General features: G+C 51.3%; 7 protein-coding genes across 7 annotated transcripts; 4 read left to right on the top strand and 3 right to left on the bottom strand.

The window, feature by feature from the left end:
• Positions 1–1,151: 1,151 nt before the first annotated feature.
• T310_3557 (uncharacterized protein) lies at positions 1,152–6,947 on the top strand (the record flags this gene model as incomplete). Its single annotated transcript, XM_013473509.1, has 4 exons — positions 1,152–2,686; positions 2,876–3,001; positions 3,063–3,220; positions 3,250–6,947. 4 exons carry the CDS (start codon positions 1,152–1,154, stop codon positions 6,945–6,947), a joined length of 5,517 nt encoding a protein of 1,838 aa, XP_013328963.1.
• A 1,477-nt stretch (positions 6,948–8,424) lies between these two features.
• Positions 8,425–9,243, top strand: T310_3556 (Uncharacterized protein; the record flags this gene model as incomplete). The annotated part of the gene is made up of 2 exons (XM_013473508.1): positions 8,425–9,145; positions 9,206–9,243. The coding sequence occupies 2 exons, from the start codon at positions 8,425–8,427 to the stop codon at positions 9,241–9,243; spliced, it is 759 nt and encodes a 252-aa protein (XP_013328962.1).
• A 560-nt stretch (positions 9,244–9,803) lies between these two features.
• On the top strand, positions 9,804–10,642 carry T310_3555 (Acetyltransferase, GNAT family; the record flags this gene model as incomplete). Its single annotated transcript, XM_013473507.1, has 3 exons — positions 9,804–10,209; positions 10,278–10,387; positions 10,451–10,642. The coding sequence occupies 3 exons, from the start codon at positions 9,804–9,806 to the stop codon at positions 10,640–10,642; spliced, it is 708 nt and encodes a 235-aa protein (XP_013328961.1).
• A 683-nt stretch (positions 10,643–11,325) lies between these two features.
• T310_3554 (Formate/nitrite family of transporter) lies at positions 11,326–12,234 on the bottom strand (the record flags this gene model as incomplete). Its single annotated transcript, XM_013473506.1, has 1 exon — positions 11,326–12,234. The coding sequence occupies one exon, from the start codon at positions 12,232–12,234 to the stop codon at positions 11,326–11,328; it is 909 nt and encodes a 302-aa protein (XP_013328960.1).
• Positions 12,235–15,582: 3,348 nt separating this feature from the next.
• On the bottom strand, positions 15,583–16,646 carry T310_3553 (Acetate non-utilizing protein; the record flags this gene model as incomplete). The annotated part of the gene is made up of 3 exons (XM_013473505.1): positions 15,583–16,052; positions 16,275–16,374; positions 16,425–16,646. 3 exons carry the CDS (start codon positions 16,644–16,646, stop codon positions 15,583–15,585), a joined length of 792 nt encoding a protein of 263 aa, XP_013328959.1.
• A 493-nt stretch (positions 16,647–17,139) lies between these two features.
• On the top strand, positions 17,140–17,958 carry T310_3552 (uncharacterized protein; the record flags this gene model as incomplete). The annotated part of the gene is made up of 1 exon (XM_013473504.1): positions 17,140–17,958. One exon carries the CDS (start codon positions 17,140–17,142, stop codon positions 17,956–17,958), a length of 819 nt encoding a protein of 272 aa, XP_013328958.1.
• A 554-nt stretch (positions 17,959–18,512) lies between these two features.
• On the bottom strand, positions 18,513–18,861 carry T310_3551 (uncharacterized protein; the record flags this gene model as incomplete). The annotated part of the gene is made up of 1 exon (XM_013473503.1): positions 18,513–18,861. A coding segment is annotated over one exon (349 nt), but the record flags the coding sequence as incomplete, so codon positions are not given.

Genomic DNA, 18,861 nt, shown 5'->3' with positions numbered 1-18,861 from the left:
GCTATTTCCTTGTTCTTGTTTCGTAGAGACGGGATCGTACCTGTACAGTACATGTCGTATGTACAGCTAATATTTCTATGTAACGACTCGCCTCTCTGTTGATTTCATGACTCGGTCTGCAACATGATCTGACTTGCTAGTCTGGCAGAGGTTGGACTGTACAATTGCCTCATGCTCTTCGTCTAGTCTGGCCAGTGGGTGTACTGTATGTGTATCATGCAGACTTCGTTTTTGGCGGATAGTCTCCACATCCTGTGTTAGAAGACAAAAAGAGCTCTTTTGCACAGTCAGCAGTGTCAGCAATAATCAACTTAACAACGTCAGCAGTGGAATGACCCATGGCACGCCCGCATGGAAGGTGGAATGGAAGCTCTGGAACACGCAGGCAAAGGTTTCCACATGCGGAGTGGAGGCGAGTCACGGGTCACGGCTCTGGTTGGCGAATGGGGGCGGATCGGCCAGGGGCAGAAGGGGCATCCGCAACTGGGCCAGAATAGCGACTCTGCTCGCTGTGGGTGCTGCCTGCACGTTGCTGGGCCAGCCTGGGTGATGCGGATTCCAGGAGAGTCGTTTCGGAGTGGTCTATATACCAGGACAGTCATATCAGGTCGATAGCGTCGTGGGTTGTGCTTCTCGGCTGCTAGCCAGATCGCACTCCGGCAGCTCTAGAAGGCAGCCTGAATAATTAAATTGCCTCCCCGCAACCGCATCCTCCAGCCCTTCGCTATAGCTGTTATTATTGGCCTGCCAGCCTCGTTCTTCGTGAACTCGGTTGGCTGAATGGTATCCCGTCGCCGCGTCGACCCAATAATTCTATTTCTTTATTTAGCCCCAAGTCTACTACAACGCGACCCGGAACCCCGAGGTTCTACGTGCTAATCCCCCCTTTGACGACACGACACAATCGACACCGCTCGACACTCACTCCCTGCCGCTGACTGCTCTTCGTCCGGCCTGGCATCCCGATGTCGACGTGTGGGATTGAATGATCCCGGCATCATCGCAGCTATTCCAGAGCATTCTTTGATTCTGCAACCCGATAGTCCCTGACAGCCGAATATCCGCTCGCTTGTCCACTCCATTTCGAGTCGAGTCTCTCCCCACCGATTTTCGTTCTACTTCCTCGTCAGACAGATAGCTTTCGTTACGCCATGGATGACCACGTCGAGACAGAGTCAAGGGCTTCTCCCATTCTTCGCTCGCCGTCGCCCTCTCCTTCCATCTGCCCCACCCCGGCCATCTCGTCATGTCCCTCGCCGGACCGCACCTTCTCGACAGTGTCATCCGTGTCCAACTTCTCCGCCAACTCGGGAGATGCCCGCTCCTCCGTCTCTGCCTCTTCGCGGAGACGGGGCTATATCCGTCCTCAGGGCGTGGAATTCGCGGAATCAGCCAAAAACAGGGAGAGTGTGATGTGTCTGGGCAGCATCGCCCACCTGCAATACTATTTTGCAAGGACGGGCTTGTTGGATGGTAAGGGGGCTCAGATGGCGCGTCCTGGGAAGAAACTTGGGAAGAAGGAGGTCCCGAAGCTCCTGCTCACCCCGCAGGACGCTCAGTTTGGAGAGAATTTGGTCGAGAGTCCGACCGAGGAATATGCCGAACCCGAGGATGGGGTTGCTTTCGATGACGATGACGATGAAGTCATGCTCCCTCCGACGGTGAGCACTTACAGCGTCAAGCCACACAACGTTCCCCCTCCGCCAGATTTGCAGGCCCTCCGGAAGGACCTGGTAGAGGCGTTGGACAAGGCCTCACTGTGTGTCCAAGCATCAGAGAACAATTCCCAAGCGCGTCGAAATTCGAAGTCTTCGCAAACGACTCTTTCACCTCAGGCTGAGAGGACAACCGCGTCGGAGCCCGGCCAAGGTTCCTCGGAGAGCCCCGCGTCGACAAAACCCATGGGCTGGCATGAAATTGAAGGAATGAAAATCCTGGATGTGGTCACGCTGGCTATTCGAGCAGCTCGGATATATTACACCTCCCACGAGCGACCCGACCGTCTGGCCTCCATCAAGAGTGAGAAGAAGATCCGAGAGGAGCTCTTCGAGGTCCTGGACGTGTTGAAAGGATGGGCCTCGCGGAACTTTGCGGGTGGGCTGAGGAACGACGAACGAGCGGCGATCCTGGACTGGATGTCAGGGGTCTTGATGATTCTGGATGAGGAGCGCCGCCTGGAGGACCTGGAGGCCCAGGAACGAGCCAATTGGACATGGATGAAGGGCGACTGGACCGGCCGAGAGCGTGAGCGCGAAGAGCTGTTCCTCCAGACCTTGATGAAGGGCGTGGGGCCCCCGCTGCCGCGGTGGACGTCTCCGGACGAGGGTCCTCTGCCGACACCGATGCTGGAGCGACTCCGGGACGGTCGAGATCTCGTCCGCATGCACAATCAGGCGCTCCGGAAGTCTCGACGGTTTTTCTGCGAGATCAAGAGCTTCCACGAGGACGTTGCTAAGCCCTACCGCCGGGCAGAAAACCTCCGGTATTGGAAGAAAGCAGCCGAACTGCGCTGGGAGATCAAACTCGAGATGGACGTCATGGGCGTAGTCTACGGCAGCAGTGACGATGCGTGGAAGCAGTTTGACGCTGCCCTCCTTGCCTGGTGCAAAGGGGTCCGGGAGGAAATTACACGAGACTGGAGCGACGACCCCAAAGCGTCGACGTCAGTCCCTCCCGAGGCAGATGGGTTAGCAGGCGATGACGTCTGAAGAGGAGAATGGCCCCTGAAATTATACTCTGCCCATGATTGGATATGATTGGCACCACGTAGCTTATTTCCTGTCTGCTTCATTTCTCATCAGATACCCGTTTTATTTACCCCCCCTTTTTTTTTACTTGTGATTTTTATTCTATCTCAGTCAATGGCCTTTTGCAGGCCGGGTGTTTCAGGCGTTGTGTCGAGGCATCATGGGATAGTGGCTTCTGGTCCAACTGGAGTGTTTCCAGCCGATCCTGTACCGTGGACGGTGTTGATTGGAACTGTATCTATCTCCACACGCATGTATGTACAGCGATTCCGTACAGTATATAGACCCACATCTTCACTGTGAGGCGATACGCAGCACACAGAGCGACCTGGGGCCATTATTGGGAATGAATGCATGTGCTGGCAGCCAGGCAATCCGTCAGAGACGAGGCACTGTGTTTCAGGACCTGGGGACAGGGCAGCAGTATAGAAACAGGATGATTTCCAGCGCGATCGGACGACGAGTTCGTCGAGGTGCTTTAATTAGTACTCCGGTTCAATAGTCTGCACAAAAATTATTATGGGCTCCGGCGAGCACTGGGATGCCCAGACCGCCCCCCGACGCGGAATTGCTCTCCCTCTGCCCTCGCTCCCCTTCCTCCTGACGAGCCGCCGCAGTGTGTTCCACAGCCATGTAGATCCGTTCAGTCGCTCGCTCGCCATCCGACAGCGTGTCCTCGAGACCGTTGTTGACAGAGTCCAGTCGTATCGGGTCTTGGGGCCGAGTGAGCGTGCTGACAGGCGGCCTGCAGGCCCTCGCCTTTGCGCCAACATTCCAGCTGGCGATCGCGTCCTCGCTACGCCGCCAGTTCACCAGCCGACCTCCACGATCACCGCCATCCACCGCTTCCACTTGCACGCATCGCTAGCCGCAGACGGGACTCGGGGTTCGGGCGATAGCCGCACGGAGATCGTATCCATGCCCGCGATATTCCCCGGCTCTGGCTCCCCTGCGACGACGACGACAACAACAACGACAGCAACAGCGTCTGCCGACTCTGCCACCCCTGCCTCCGCAGCTGGCTCTTCTTCCTTGAAGTCGTTGACCAAAAAGTTGTCCGCACCGCAGCTGGCCCAGCCCTCCTCGTCCTCGTCCTCCTCCTCCTCCTCCACCGCCGATCCCAAGCAGCCGTCCTCTCCCTCCTCGACGCTCAACCCCAACTCCCTGTCCCGACGCTTCAAGCCCAAGGGTGACGGCAGCAACAATAATAGCAGCAGCAAGGATCAGCCCACCGACGATCCCCCTCGCACGTCGATTTTTCGCCGTCTGTCCCCCGGTCTGGCCGCGCGGGTCAAACTGCTCGACGGGTCTGCCAGGAATTCGTCAGCCCAGCAGTCTCGCAACCGGAGTCCGGTAGGGAGGATCCCGGCGGATCAGATTCGGGAGTTGGACAATCTCCACCAGGATCTATCGATCAAGGTCGAGAAACGGGGCCGAGCTTGGGCGGGATCCCGACCTCTGATCAAGCGGGAGAGAAGTGCCCCCAGTTTACTGAACTCGCAGACTACGAAGGACAAGGAGGAAGCTGTTCCGTCGATTGCGTCTCCTACGGCCGATTCGACCGTCACAGTCGAATCTTCGTCGCATCTCGATCCTGCCGTCTTTACGCCTACGTCTAGAACACAAGAGTTTGCTGTGAACACCTCTCCCGCCCCTGACAATTCCACCGACGCCAGCGTATCCCACGGGGGTGCTGCGCCGGCCATGGCCGCAGTTGAACCGGTGATGGCGCCGCAGGGCGCCTCCGCAGAGTCCAACTCGACGTCCAACGGCATCGAGTCGACGCAGGGTTCGACGGACCTGGAGGAATATCTCAAACGCAGCACCCTGGCCGATTCGGATCAGCCCCCGCCCCCTCCTCCGAAAGACACGCCTCCTGCCCCGTCGACGCCCTTGGCGACCAATGTCCAATCGTACTTTAACCCCCTAGGTCTCCACCGTGCAGAGTCGATCTACTCTTTCTCCCGAGCGTCCTTCAGCAACCAACTGTCCCAGCTGACCTCGATCAACCTTCCGCAGCCGTCGTCACTTGAGTCGAGCATCACCTCCATCCCGACCGCCCCTGCCGCCGTGAAGGCCCTCAATGGGGCCGCAGAACAGATACAGAAATGGATCAACAAGGCTGCCGAAGTGCTGAGCGGGATGGATGCGGAAGACGATGTGGAATGGGCCGCTGCAGGTGGAAGGGAGGGCTTGGATGAAGTGGACAAAGCCGTCACCAAGTTTGAGAGTTTGGTCAATGTCTACGTCAAGGCGATTGAAAATGTGCAGTTGCGAGAGGATATTGGGAGCGTCACCGCCGAAGATCTGAAGACGATTGTGTCCCAGATGGAAAGCACCCTGAAGAACTGGGCCGAGATAAGGGCGCAGCTCAAGGGGGTCAAGGAACAGGTGGAGCTGGCAATGGAGTGGGAGGAACTGTGGACGGTCGTCCTGGGCGATGTTGGTCTGGAAATCGACGATCTCAGCCGGCTGGTCTTTGAAATGGAGGAAAACAGACACAAGACCCTCGCCGAGCAGGATGCCGAGCCCAGCAGCGGATTGGACATCAACGAGCTCGAGACGATCGTGGAGGAATCTCCGTTTCAGGGAACGTCATCGTCAACAAAGCGATTCAGTCTACTTGACACGAGCTCCTCGTTTGATACCTCCGCCGCCGCAACTACGAATAACCCTCATGACGACGCGAATCTGATGCAGTTGTTTGCGCGCATGCAGCCCCTGAGGGCTTCTTTGGATTTCCTTCCCATGAGGCTTTCGATGTTTCAGTCCCGAGCGGAGAAGGTGTTTCCAACGGCCTGTCAAGAATTGGAGGATCGGAGGCAGAGACTGGAAAAGAGCTACAAGAAACTCGAGGCTGACGCCGAAGCTCTCCGGCGAGAGTTGGGCGAGGACCGATGGATCCTGGTCTTCCGAAACGCGGGCCGGCAGGCGCAGAAGATGTGCGAGTCGGTGGAACGAAGCATCGGAAAGCTGCAGGAGTCGCTCGAGGCGGGCGATCACGTCAACAACCCGACGGCCATCACGAAGAAGATCGAGAGCTACGAGGCCAAGAAGATGCACTACATCCCGGCCATCGACCGAGTCTTGTCGATCATCCAGAAAGGCGTCAACGATCGCCTGACGGTCAACGGGGAGATCCTCACGTTGCTCTCGGACATGAAATCGAGGGTGGACGCTCTCAAGGCGAGCATGAAGGTGATGGACGGGTTGCTCGAGGAGACGCCCATCAGCAAGAGCCAACAACTGCGCGATTCCATATCCAGTATTATCACGATGGACAGTCCTGCCACCGGCAGTGCCATTGGCACTCCTGGCAGCTCGCCGGCATCCTCGGTCATCATAGGTGGCAACGGGACCATCCGTGGTTCCTCGACGCCCAACGTTGGCAGCTCCAGCAGACGGGGCAGTTCTGTCGGTAGCACCGCTCGATCGACCACGGCTACGAAGGCCCGACGATACTCTGGACTGCCGCAACCAACGTCGTCGTCGAATTTGAGCGTACGAAAGTCGTCGATCCCTCGTGCTTCGGTGTCGTCTTCGATCCCCTCCCCGACGACGACGACGACGAGCCAGAGCAGCGTGGCGACGACGACTCCGACACCAGGAAAGCGCGTTTCCCGGAATCTGGCTCCAGCTCCGACATCCAACAAACCGCGTTGGAATAACAGTGCGAACACGAACGATCTCGATGTCGGTCATAACTTCAAACCTCTTTCCCTCACCACTCCGTCTCCCTACCGAAAAGAGCCACCTCCCGCTCGCGCATCCCGCTCCGTCTCGTCGAATTCATCTCTTCCGGTGCCCAGTCCGTTGAGTCGTGCGACTTCGACCTCTCCGGTGCCCGGTGGGAGGACCGCCAGCCGTACTAGCAGCCGTCCTGGCAGCCGGCTGACTGTGTCTCCGACGCCGGATCGTATGAGGTCGCCGTCTTCTACAAGCTCAGTACTGGACCCGCCGCCGTACAGCAAGCTTCGAAAGCAGCCATCTTCGACGGGCCTGGCGACGGCACCTCGGAGTCGGCAGAGCTATGCGGGCACGCCAGCGAGTCGAGTCGACCAAGACGGGGGAACTGGCGGAAACAAGCAGTCCCGACCGGGGACGGCTCTGGGTCACTCCAGTCGGCGCAGCAGCTTGATTCCGCAGCCCAAGCAGCAGAATCGCAGTTCGAAACTTGATGAACGGCCTCCATGGAGATGATTGTGACGAGAAAAACTTTTCTTTCATACGAAACAGAACATGTCTGTCTGTTTTTCATGGCCCTTCTCCGTTTGACTGGGTTTTGTTCTCCGCGTATCTGCTTGTAATCCACCGTTTCGTCGACGATTTTGCGAATCTTCGTTAGATCTCTCCATGATCTTTCCCTTGGTCGTTCTACTCATGTTCTCCTCGAAGCCAGCGTCACACACATCATCACCATCATCTTTTTTTCTCCTCTCTGGAAATTACCTTCGATCTCTCTTCCGTCGTCAGATTCTTCCAGCTTGTATTATCTCGTATTATCTCTTTTGTTATTGTTTTTTTTTGTTCGCTCTTCATCTGTGATGTCATGTCAAGCTGCTCGAGTAATCTCATTTGTCTTGTTCGGTTCGATTCGATTCCCCCGGTGCAGTCTTTCTTGTCTTGTCTTTTTTTTATTTCGTTTTTTTGCATGCATAATTGCGACAGGTCTGCTTTTTTTAGTAATTGTTATATCACAGGGCTTTTCTTTTTCTTTTTCTTTTCCTTTTTTTCTTATGTATGATATGGACTTGGCGTCCGGTAGGTCCGGTGCGGTTCGGTTCGGCTGTTACCTCTCCCTCTTCTCTCCTCTCTATCTATCTTTGTGTGTATGCGAAGGATATTCGCAACGCCTGAGTTCTCGTCGGGGCATGCTCAGATTTTGGGAATTGGTGATTTGTCTTGTCTTCCCTTGTAGAAGGAAGGTTGGTGGAGTAAGGAAGGGAGGAAAGGAATGAACCGGTCTCAAAAGGTTGGGTCTGTCTTGACGGGCGTTGTTAAATTAAATTAAATTTATTTATTCTTTCATCATCGCTACCGGACACGGACAACAAGGTACCAGGTCATCAGGTGTAAATAGTTAGAAAGAATCATAGTGTTGAATTTCGCATTGTCAGAAGACCATAAGAGCAGTAGACTTGTGACCTAAGTAAGACAGGACGGGCTTGCAGCAATATAAATAAGAATAAATAAATAAATACAAGCCAGTCACACCATTGCCGCAACTGTGCTATTTTTATTTTTATTTCCTAAATACCTGCCAGGCAGTTTCAAGTATGGACTGTACTACAGGCTGTAGGCTGTAGCACCCATGTCCATTGGCGTTGGTAATTAGTGCACGGCAACATGCCATGATTGGTTCCTCCTTTTCCTGAAACCTCAGCCTTACCCCGTAGGTGGTTTTAGATGAAACATGAATCTGCAGATTGTTTGAGCTTCTTCTTCTTCTTCCTTTTTCTTTTAAAAAAAATGCAGGATTGAAACAAATGAATCTAATCTAATTTTTCTCTAGGCGGCTGGCTAGTCTAGTCGAGTATTTCTGGGTACAGGAACTGTACATACCGCACAGTACATTATTGATTGATTGATTAATTGCATCGCGTGTCGCATCGCACCTAGATATCTATCTACAAGACCTGCCTACCCCATACTCCGTACATATCCTGGGATAAGCAATATGCACCGCTCCCTCCTCCTAGCCTCCAGCCTCGCAGTAGGCTCCTCCCTCGCCCTATCACTTTATCTCTACTGGCTGCACGACACTTTGCACCGATGTACCCATCACACCTCGCGCAGCGGCCCGCTGGCCTCGTACTCGGTCGCGGATCGCATCGAGACCGTTCCCGAAGCTGTCTTTTCGTCGGGGCTGTTCTTTTCCGTTTATGATCGGTCTTGGAGGGTTGTGAAGAAGAAGATCCTGCCGGAGGCGGAAAAAGAACAAGAAGAACAGCAGGAGCTGGGCAACCTCCTCACGCTCTACCTCCGGCATAACATGCTCCAATTCTCGCAATTTTTCCCTCAAGCGTGGTTTCTGCGGTTTATCGCTCCGGCTGGGTCCTTGTCCCGGAGGAGTTTTTCTTCAGAGTATATCCGGCGACTGGATTTTCAGCCAGAGGATGTTGTTTGTGGAGTATATGTGGTGAAACTGCGGACGAGGAACAAGGTTGAGTTTGAGATACGGCCCTTTACAACACCTGCGTCTGCATCTGCAGCTGCAGATGAAAAGACAGGAGGAAGACTGGTGATCAGCATCCAAGAAGAAGGCCGCGACGAGTACGTTTTCTCCAACGAGACGGTCATGTGGAAGGCGGTTGATGATGAGAGTGTCGTCCTGCCGTTGGAGAGAGCGCCGCTCAGGTGGATGCACGAGTTGGCGTCGTGGTGGTTGTTGGATTCTGGTGTGCGGTATTTGCGGGGATTGTCTGGAAGATGAGATAGCTGTGCTGCTGTAATATCAGCTGGAGATGTGCTCATCGACGACACGACTTATCCTTGATCGAGGATGGATATTTGTCTCTTTATGTCACCAGTATAATATGATTAATTCCGTTCGTCGTCTTGTATTATATATAATATGATTGATCTTGATGACAGGTGTATATATATACCTACTACCATACTAACAACTATTATCTAATATATAATGCTGTGGTAGATAGATATGAATACGACAAAAGCCCGACAAAAACTGCTTTCACCAAGATATTTCTGATATATATCCAATTTCCCCTTCTGGTTACTCATTTCTCGTAGAAATAATATCTAATCTTTTACCTACAGAAGATTTTATTTCCATTATACTTATCTATCTGAATGACTAATGCAGCCGTAAATAACTAACTAGTTAACTAACCATTGATATTCCATGGCTGACTAAACCCTTCTTTTCTGTTCCCCGCACTGCGCCACAGTTTCTCCTATTCGTCAATTCCGCTCCATCTATACAATCTTTATCTAGACTTACTCAAAGACATAAAACTACATACATCATCGTATAGAACAAGCAATCTCGTATACAAAATCCAACCCAGTCAAATACAGTAATAGTTATTTACCATGCCCGGCTCCATTCTCGAAAACATCCACGACCCCCCAATCCCCGCTCCCCAAACCCACCGCGACAAAGCCCCTACCCTCCAACCCCGCCATGACATCCTCCAGCCCAAGGATGGCTCTTCCCCAGTCCCTGTGACGCTGCACCCCGTGACACAAGGCGCAGCAAGCCTCCCTCCGGGACTGGTCAAGTTCCTGCACAAGGAATTCAGCGCCGAGATCGAGCGCGGATGCACCTATCCGATGGAGGAGCCCATGTCACTGGAGCGGTTTGCAGAGTACTGGTTCGGGACCTTTGCGGTTGTTGCGTTGACGGGGAGCAGCGATGCGAAGGAGATTCGTCGCGACGAAGAGAGGAATTGGGAAGAGGAGTGTTTGGGGACGTTTTATATTAAGCCTAATTATCCGGGTAAGTCCACACTACATATTATATATATGCATGATATGGAATGAATCGCTAATATATAATGTTTGCAGGCCGCTGCTCACACGTCTGCAACGCAGGCTTCCTCACCTGCACCGCTGCTCGAGGAAAAGGCGTTGGCATGGTCATGGGCAAGACGTACCTGGAGTATGCGCCGAAATTGGTAAATACATACACCCTATACTTTATATATATATATATTGACGAATTTATTTTTTTTTTACAGGGCTACAAATACTCTGTCTTCAACCTCGTCTTCGCCAACAACCCTGCTTCGATCCGTATCTGGGATAAGCTGGGTTTTACGGTGCTGGGCAGGGTGCCTGGTGCCGCGCGGCTGGCGAATAGTGATGAGTTGGTTGATGCGTTGATTTATGGGAAGAAGTTGGTTGAAGATGGAGATGGAGATTCGAAATAAGTTGATGAGTTGGTTTTGTTTTTTTTTTAACTCTTGGGGTTATTTACGGAGATTAATAGAATTTTAGCTGGTAGTATACATTACATATGTATAAATATGTGTCTATCTTATCTGTGTTGTCTATATACTCGCTTGTTGTAGATCAACAACTTCCTTACATTGAACAACTCACTTTTTTCTCTGACCTAACCTTTATGTACATGTCCACGTACATACATCTAGCTAGCACGGCCATATGCAATATTAACAAACATATAACACAAGAAACAAAACACCTCCCGATTAGGCGAACCTCAACCCATGTCAAGATTCAATCAAACAGCCTTCTGGAATGATCCTTCTTGAGGGTTGACGGCTGCAACGTAATCGGGGCTGTCGCAGAATCGAAGTAATGCAGGATGCAGGATGCAGGATGCAATTTTTTTGGCCGGAAAGAAATTTCGCTAGAAAAAAAAATCGCTCGCTATGCATGCGTAGCCTGCAGCAAAATAAAAGACAAAAAAAAAGGACAAAATAGAAGAAGAAGAAATAATGAGAAGAAGGAGAATGGTTCGCTTTTTTCCCCCTTCGATAGTTCGACCAACTCCGTTGTATGCTGATTGTGCCAAGGAACACAGCAGCAGCGAATACTTCATCAAACGCACTTTTCTGTAATTGTCCCGCATTTTTCTAAGTTGGCGTCGTCACGAGTTGTATGGCACCGGTTCAGGCAGAATGGCCCGCGAAGACCGGTCCTGTTCACCATTAGGAGCATCTTTCTTGTCCAATTCCTTATTCTCATTCTGGTCCGCTGGCGCATCACGACCGTACAGGAACCAGAAGACGAAACCGCTGAGGATGCAGCCCCCGATAATGTTGCCAATGGTGACGGGAATGATGCTCTGATAGATGAACTTGCCCACGCCGAAATTGGTCCCGTAGAACATGCCGATGGGGATCAGGTAGTAGTTGGCGATGCAGTGCTGGTAGCCCAGGATGACGAACGACCACACCGGAATCCAGATGGAGTAGATCTTCGAGACGTGATCGCCGGAGGCCATGGCCAGAAATGCTGCCAGCCCGACAAACCAATTGCAGCCAATGCCCCGGAGGAAGTTCACCGACCATTGCTGATTGACGCGCTGTTCCGCCTGCAGGGCCGCATAGCTCTTTTCGGGATCGGTCGACAGCGTGTCAGACCACCAGCACAGGAAGCCCGCGATGAAGAGACAGCCCGCGAAGTTGAAGATGTAGCCCGTCACCAACACCTTGAGCGAGCCCAGGATGCTCGTCTTGCGCTGCAGCGTCGTGTAGGTCATGAAGAACAGCGACGACGTGAACAGTTCGGAATTGGTGAGGATGATCAACACGAACCCGAGTGGAAAGGTGAAGCCCGCGATCATGGTCGCCAGACTCGGATTACTATCGCGGAGCCCTGGACTCCCTGCCGCGACAATAAGATCACAATGCGCGCCGAGACTGATGAAGCAGCCGCCCAGGAAGGATTTGAGGACCAGCTTGTCGAAAGAAAGCTTCTCCCGCGAGACCCCGGCCTTGGTCAAGAGGGTTGCCGTTTCCTCGGGGGTATAACCGTTGATCCTGTCAAGAGGCATGCTGGTTGAAGAGCTCTGCACGATGGTCAGTTTTTGTTGTTGTTCAGTCAGAATGCAATAATGACAGGAGAGAGAGACAGAGCTCTGCAGGCATACCTCTCCTGCCGAGAGACAACAAGAACGGTCGTCACGTCACTACTTCTGCTTGGCCATGAATGAAAATGATGATGCTCGCCATTCGATTTTGTACCCTGCTCGGCATGGGCAGGCGGCGCGATGCGCGGAGCCCGCAGTCGGTGATAGCTCGGATTGACGACGCGCTGCCCCATGTTGCGTAATGCGTTCGAGGACTTCTTCATAAAATGCCTCTTCCTCTTTGTCAATGATCTAACCACATAGCCTGCGGAGCCCTGGTCTTTTCCAGAAGGTGCCGTTTGCGGGCGCTGTTACCATTCGGGAAGCCAGCTCCGCCGGTAACGGCGAACCGAGGATCGTCCTCGCAGGCTGGATGAAGCCGCAGAAGAGCCACAGAGGCTGGCTGTCCCACAAAGCTTGTCTGCGACGACGAGTCAACGAGAGGCCTGGCCGGTGGAGCGGTGGCTCTGGTCTGCAGCGAGGGCGGACTCCCGAGTCCCGCCCGGGGCAGCGGGGGGTGCCGGCAACACCGGGAAGCCGAGAGAAAGCTGGAGGTAGGCGCTGGCGATGGAAGACGGTTGCGATTGGCGATGCGCGTTCAAAATCTGGTCGCAAGAAACCAGGAATGGAGGTCGATCAGGTCAGTCTCTGCGTCGTCGTCTCGCTGGTGGCGGGGGACAGCTGGCAGGGATTTCTTTCTCTCTTTCTTTCCGTGCGTAGTGATATCATCGTCCAAGCTGGGACAAGGATGCAAGGAGGAGGAAGGGAAAAATTCAGATCCACGAATATGGTGGCTAGACGATGGTGGTGTACGGAGTAGAACGATCAACGAAGACTGCTGGCATTGGGATGAGGTCGAGACCTGAAGAGACGCGTCCTTCCCAAACGGGTAATATGGCCCGGCAAGGCAGACTCGAGTCGAGATCTTGAAGATCTCAAAACCACAGGAGGCTAGTAGATCTACAGTTTTGTCTGGTGCTCGCGTGTCTGTGTCCAGCAAGGTGCAGGTTCTGATCGCCCGGAACCTACCCAGGTAGGGTTCTCCTTCCGAGATTACTATTTCTGGAACAGTATTCAGTCGATCTCGTCAAGGCGAAAAATGAATGCTTTTTAGAATCGAAAAGCAGATATATCTGCAGTCATATACAAATGCTGGCTCCGCATTGTTAATGGAGCAGCTGCTAGTACCAAGTAACTAACCCTAGACTGCCAGGGGTCCTCGAATCAGGAAGACGGTCTTGGTGCTAAACTTTATAGCAAGACGATCTTGCATGCGTCTATGGAGTACTTGCATATAGTATGTAGCTAGTTCTGTTTCGAAAAATCAATGGCCGAAAACCGGACCCAGACGACAGGGGAACGGACGATTCTGCGAGAAAAAGAAACTCGTCTCGCTGTCAGTGTGGAGCAAGCATGGTCAGTCATCAGGTAGGGTCTTTCAGGTACAAGCTCATTAGAATATCCAGCATACGCGTGGGAAAAAAAATCCATCGAAAACCATGCATTGAAATGTAGCATTCTCAACTGTGGCACCAGCTCAACAAGGACATGTATGCAAGGTTGCATACGCAGTTCGTGAAGACAGCGGAGCAAGGCGGATTATTTTTACGATCAGATTGGCGAACCAGAAACAGCGCCAGTGATGCCAGTGGCATTATTCCCAGTTTGTTAACAGTATACAGCAAGTAGGAAAGCAGAGAACAGTGCTGGAGGCCCCTGAAAGTTGGTAGTGGCCCAGCAGATGGGGGTTTCATTGGTAGACCGAGACCAGCAGCATATCTAATCCGAACCTCTCGTCCTGTACTATTATTAGTCCTGTTAATCTATTATTATAATTGTATTATTGTAAAAATTATGAAAGCATAATAACAGTCGTTATGATTATGTTTTGTTATTATTTATGAACACTAGAACTGTCAGTTGACAAGTTTGAATCGAATCAATTAAGAAGATAAAACGATGAAGGAATAGGCTAATTATAAGCCAGAAACTCGAGATCGATCAGCTCAATCTCTTTTCTTTTCTCGGACCTCCAAAGGAACGAAGAGTTTTTGTAACGCCATTTTCTCAGAGGTGAGAGAAGAACAAAAATTACGAGTAATGCTTCCCAATTGATTTTTGATATTTCTCATGAATTTTAGATGAAATATAGTCCTGGATGGAATGTTAACAGCATTTTTTTCCCTTTAGAAACATTTGCAAAAGTAGGTGGAAGTGGCAGTAATTTACTTTGCTAGGAATAGAGAGAGCTTCACAAAAAGCTCAACTAGTAGTGCCTGCCAGACTATAAGAGGTAAGGCAAGCAGACAGACCATCGAGAGGACAATACTGGTAATAATTTCATCCCATATGGTAAGGGTAGAGAAGAGAAATAAAAAGAAAAGAACGAGGCTATGCTATGTAGAAGATGCAGCACGACTCAGATCCGTAGAATCTGTTCCTTGACAAGCAGACAGTGCTTCCTTCCATCACCGCTCTTTTTTTTTTGTTTCTGCTGACTTCATCAATTCGTTCATTTCTCCGTCCCGGATCTATCATCATACAGTGTAAGATACCAAACGCCAAAAATGGCGTCTCGTCGAACGGTTGAAGGGAAACGCGCTATTATTGTTGTTGTGTGGTCGTTATGTTGACTCAGACAGAAGCGATGCCGTCAGATCAGATCCTATACAGGGATTGAGTTTAGTCTAGGCCTATGTAGAGAGAAGTAGTGCAAACAATTATCAAGCTCATTCGCTATTCTGTCCTTTATTCCCATCTCTGAGTGCTGAAAGAGCGAAAGAGTTGAAATTGTCTTCATCTGAAGGTCGAGATCTCGTTTACTACGATTATGGCCCGCAAGGTAGAGAGTGAAAGGATAGAGAGGGGGGATGCAATTTTTTACTAAAAAAAAAAAGAAATGGGGAAGAAAATCATTCTACTGGTTGGCACTGGTTTGGAGTTGAATGAGAATAATATTCCTTAAGAGAGTTTCCCGGGAGTTTCCCAGATAGAATGAGTAGAACTGCTTCCTGATATTTTTTTCATGACGTGATGATACAGGAAGATGACCATGGCTTAGAAACGAGTCCTTCATTGACGTCAACTCCGCAGACAAGAATCTTGGCAGGACGATGAAGTTCCCGTGCCATTTTCTCTACGAAAATCCCTCCCATTCCCAGGTATGTAAATCACCCGACTAACGCAGCCGTCGTTATCGTGGTATGCTCTGACAGCAGTTAATTTCCCGACATATCAGATAATCGCAGCAAAAACAAACCGATTCTCCGCAGTTCACATCACACTGCAGCAGTAGCCCACCTGCCCGCGCTCGACAGGATCAAATGAAAATTCCACTCTGTACACCTTGTCCTTGATCATCCGGATCTTGTTCCCATCATAATCGCCGTTGAAATGGCAGATAGGACACCACTGGCGCGAGACAGGATACGATGCCACGGTCAGGTCGGCCCGGACGCGGTTGTCGATGACCTGGGGACAGGTATTGAAGCCGCCGTGGGGACCGTTGCATGGCAAGGCGATGGACAGCCAGCGATGGCGACAGGACTGGGAGGTCCAGTAAATGACGTAGCACATTGTAGCTGCCAGAAGCTGATAATGAAGACTGGTTGAGCCGATAGGAGATGGATTATATCTCGCTTTGTAAGACTTGTAGAGACGGTGATGAGCAGATATTGGTTTGAGAACGAAGCAGTGGTGTATTCTGTTTGAAACTGCATTAGCAGATGATACACGAGAAGAGACTGTAGCTCTATCAAACCTTCACTATGACCATTTTCACGTGTTTACACGTGAATCATTCACAGACAGGAAGTGACTGCTTGTTTACAACCTATTCGTTCTCTCCCTCTTCACCCTTGTTTTTGATCGCCTTCATGAGCTCATAGAGCTGGCCAATCTGCTGGTCTGATCCACGAATTAGCACGAGCTTGACTCAGCGGGCAAGACACGACACAACAACGAACCACTCATTTTATCCAGCTTAGCCTTATCCAGCTTCTCGCCCTGCCACGAATCACCCTCCAGCTTCTGCGCGTACAGCTGCCACTCCGTCAAGAACCCGACCTAGACGATGTCAGTTCACGTCCACCCCGGTAGTTGACGACTGGTCATACAATATGAACGGGATTTTCCACATTCCGATGGGCACGGAACTCGCTCTTGACATATTCATCCCCCAGCAGGCGCATATCCGGCGGCAGTTTCTTACGGTGAATGCGGAGCAGGCGTCGGTAGAGGTGGAGCGGAGGGAGGAGGGCGACCCGTTCGGATGTCAGGCTGGCTTTGGAGCCGAGCGAAGAGGGAGTCGCTAGCAGAAGTCGATGAAACACTCTCATTTTGGCAGAAGAGCAATTGTGATTGCAATTGTCAGGATACGGAGTGAATTGATTCAAGCCGATGTTGATGTTCGCAGCCGAGGCGGGAAAAAGCTCCAGCTCCGGTCGCCCAATCGGAATGAATTCATCTCCGGCCAAGACTCAAATTCGATCTATATCGATTCTTTTATCATCATGAATCAGCAGTCAACCTGGGATTACTCCTACGTTATTCCATACTCGTTTGTTTTGTGTTGTCTCTGCTCACTATAGAACTTGGATACATTACAGTACATGTATCTTCATTCCCGGAAACACCAGTTACTGCGGCATCCAGCAGTCCAATTGAAGAATTAATTCGCCTTTTCGATCACTCTTCTAATGAAGAATTGCATCTCAACTATTGGAATTGAGTGCATTGGATACTATCGATGCAATCTGTTTTGAAATTGAACTGATAAACGGGCAATATCTTGGGCGTAAGAAAAAGAATAGGAAAGGAAAGGAGAAGAAAATGCTCCCAACACCATCAACATCGCACGTCTCATTCGACAACATCTATGAGCCAGCGGAAGACTCGTATCTCTTCTTGGACACGCTGTCTTCCGCGTCAGAAGCAGCCTGGCTTTCACATCGGTTCTCATCTACAGACCCGCCCCTCGTTGTCGAAGTAGGCTGCGGATCGGGGGTAGTATTGGCCTTTACCGCCGCCAACTCGAGAGAGATTTTCGGCAGAGAGGATATTCTGGCGCTGGGGACAGACGTCAACGGCGATGCCTGCAGGGCAACACGACAGACGGTACTCACCGCGATTGAGGACAAGAGGAGGGAGAGAGAAAAGACAGAAGACAACACACCCGACAAAGACGCTGGAAAGCAACAACAGACACAATTCATAGCCTCCCTGACCGGCGACTTGTGCAGTCCCCTTCGACCAGGCAGCGTGGATGTCCTCCTGTTCAACCCGCCATATGTGCCCACGCCAGACGTCCCGCCATTGCCGTCATCTACAGAAAAGGACAGCGATCCAGACGAGAAGCAGACATTATCTCGAAGCGCCAAATTCGAGCGCGACTCGTACCTCCTCTCGCTCTCCTACGCAGGCGGCCTCGACGGGATGGAGATAACCAACCGGTTCCTAGAGGCCATTCCGACGGTACTCAACCCGCACCGGGGCGTGGCGTACGTCCTGCTCTGCGCGCAAAACAAGCCCGAAGAGGTCAAAGAGCGCCTGCGACGAGGTGGATGGCAGGCGGAGACGGTCGGGCGGAGCGGGATGCAGGCGGGGTGGGAGAAGTTGGTGATTGTGAGGATCTGGCGGGATCAGAAGTAGATGTTTTAATCGATAGCTTATTCTTAAGGGGAAAAAAAAGATAATGATGATGATCGTAATGATACTGAGATACTGATGATGATGATATCTCTCATGATGCAATACTAATACAGCAGAATGAGCACTGAAGTAAACGGTAAATATAAGAACCAGCTCCCTCGGTTTCAATTCCAGTTTCTTTCTCATGAAATCCGTAGTCGTAAAATATCATGATCATAGAATCCCTCTCAGTGTCAGCCTCATCGTCAGCGTCAATGCTAGAAAACCATACATAAATATCATACTGTCATATCCCGCTCAGCAACATCAATAAACTCGACTCGATCGTCCAAAGAAGAGATAAAATAGTCCAAATACATAATACAACACTGAGAACGCGAAAAAAAAAATGTAGCCTATGAAATGACTACCCACCAACTTCTTCCTCGTAGGACCTTTGGACCATATCCTCCCACCGGACCAGGTCAGATCGATCGATGAATCGAAGAAAGAAAACCCCCTTCAATTCAGCTAGCCACCCAGCCAGACTGACTGATTTTTTTTTCTTTTTGAATTTAGCAGACACCACCACCACCCCAACTACTACCACCAGCAGCACCACCACCACCACCATCAATACCACCACCCCAACTAGCAGTAGCACCTCCATAAATAGCACCACCATGATGATGAACATGAACAGTACCAACCCCACCTCCACCACCATCGACAGCCGCATTGCCCATCGCCGCTGCAGAAATGGCAGTGTTCTGGTTATGGCGATGTCGGTCTTGTCTCGTCATTTGGCTGTGCCTGGAATAGTTGTCGTTGGTGTAATAGTTGTTGTTGTTGTTGTTGTTGTTGTTGTTGTTGTTGTTGTTGTTGTTGTTGTTGTTGTTGTTGTTGTTGTTGTTGTTGTTGTTG

Source organism: Rasamsonia emersonii (genome assembly GCF_000968595.1).
Source record: "Rasamsonia emersonii CBS 393.64 chromosome Unknown ctg1118621760073, whole genome shotgun sequence".
In the NCBI taxonomy this organism is placed as follows: Eukaryota; Fungi; Ascomycota; class Eurotiomycetes; order Eurotiales; family Trichocomaceae; genus Rasamsonia; species Rasamsonia emersonii.
Note: the sequence above shows the minus strand (reverse complement) of the source record. Positions and strands in the feature narration are given on the sequence as shown.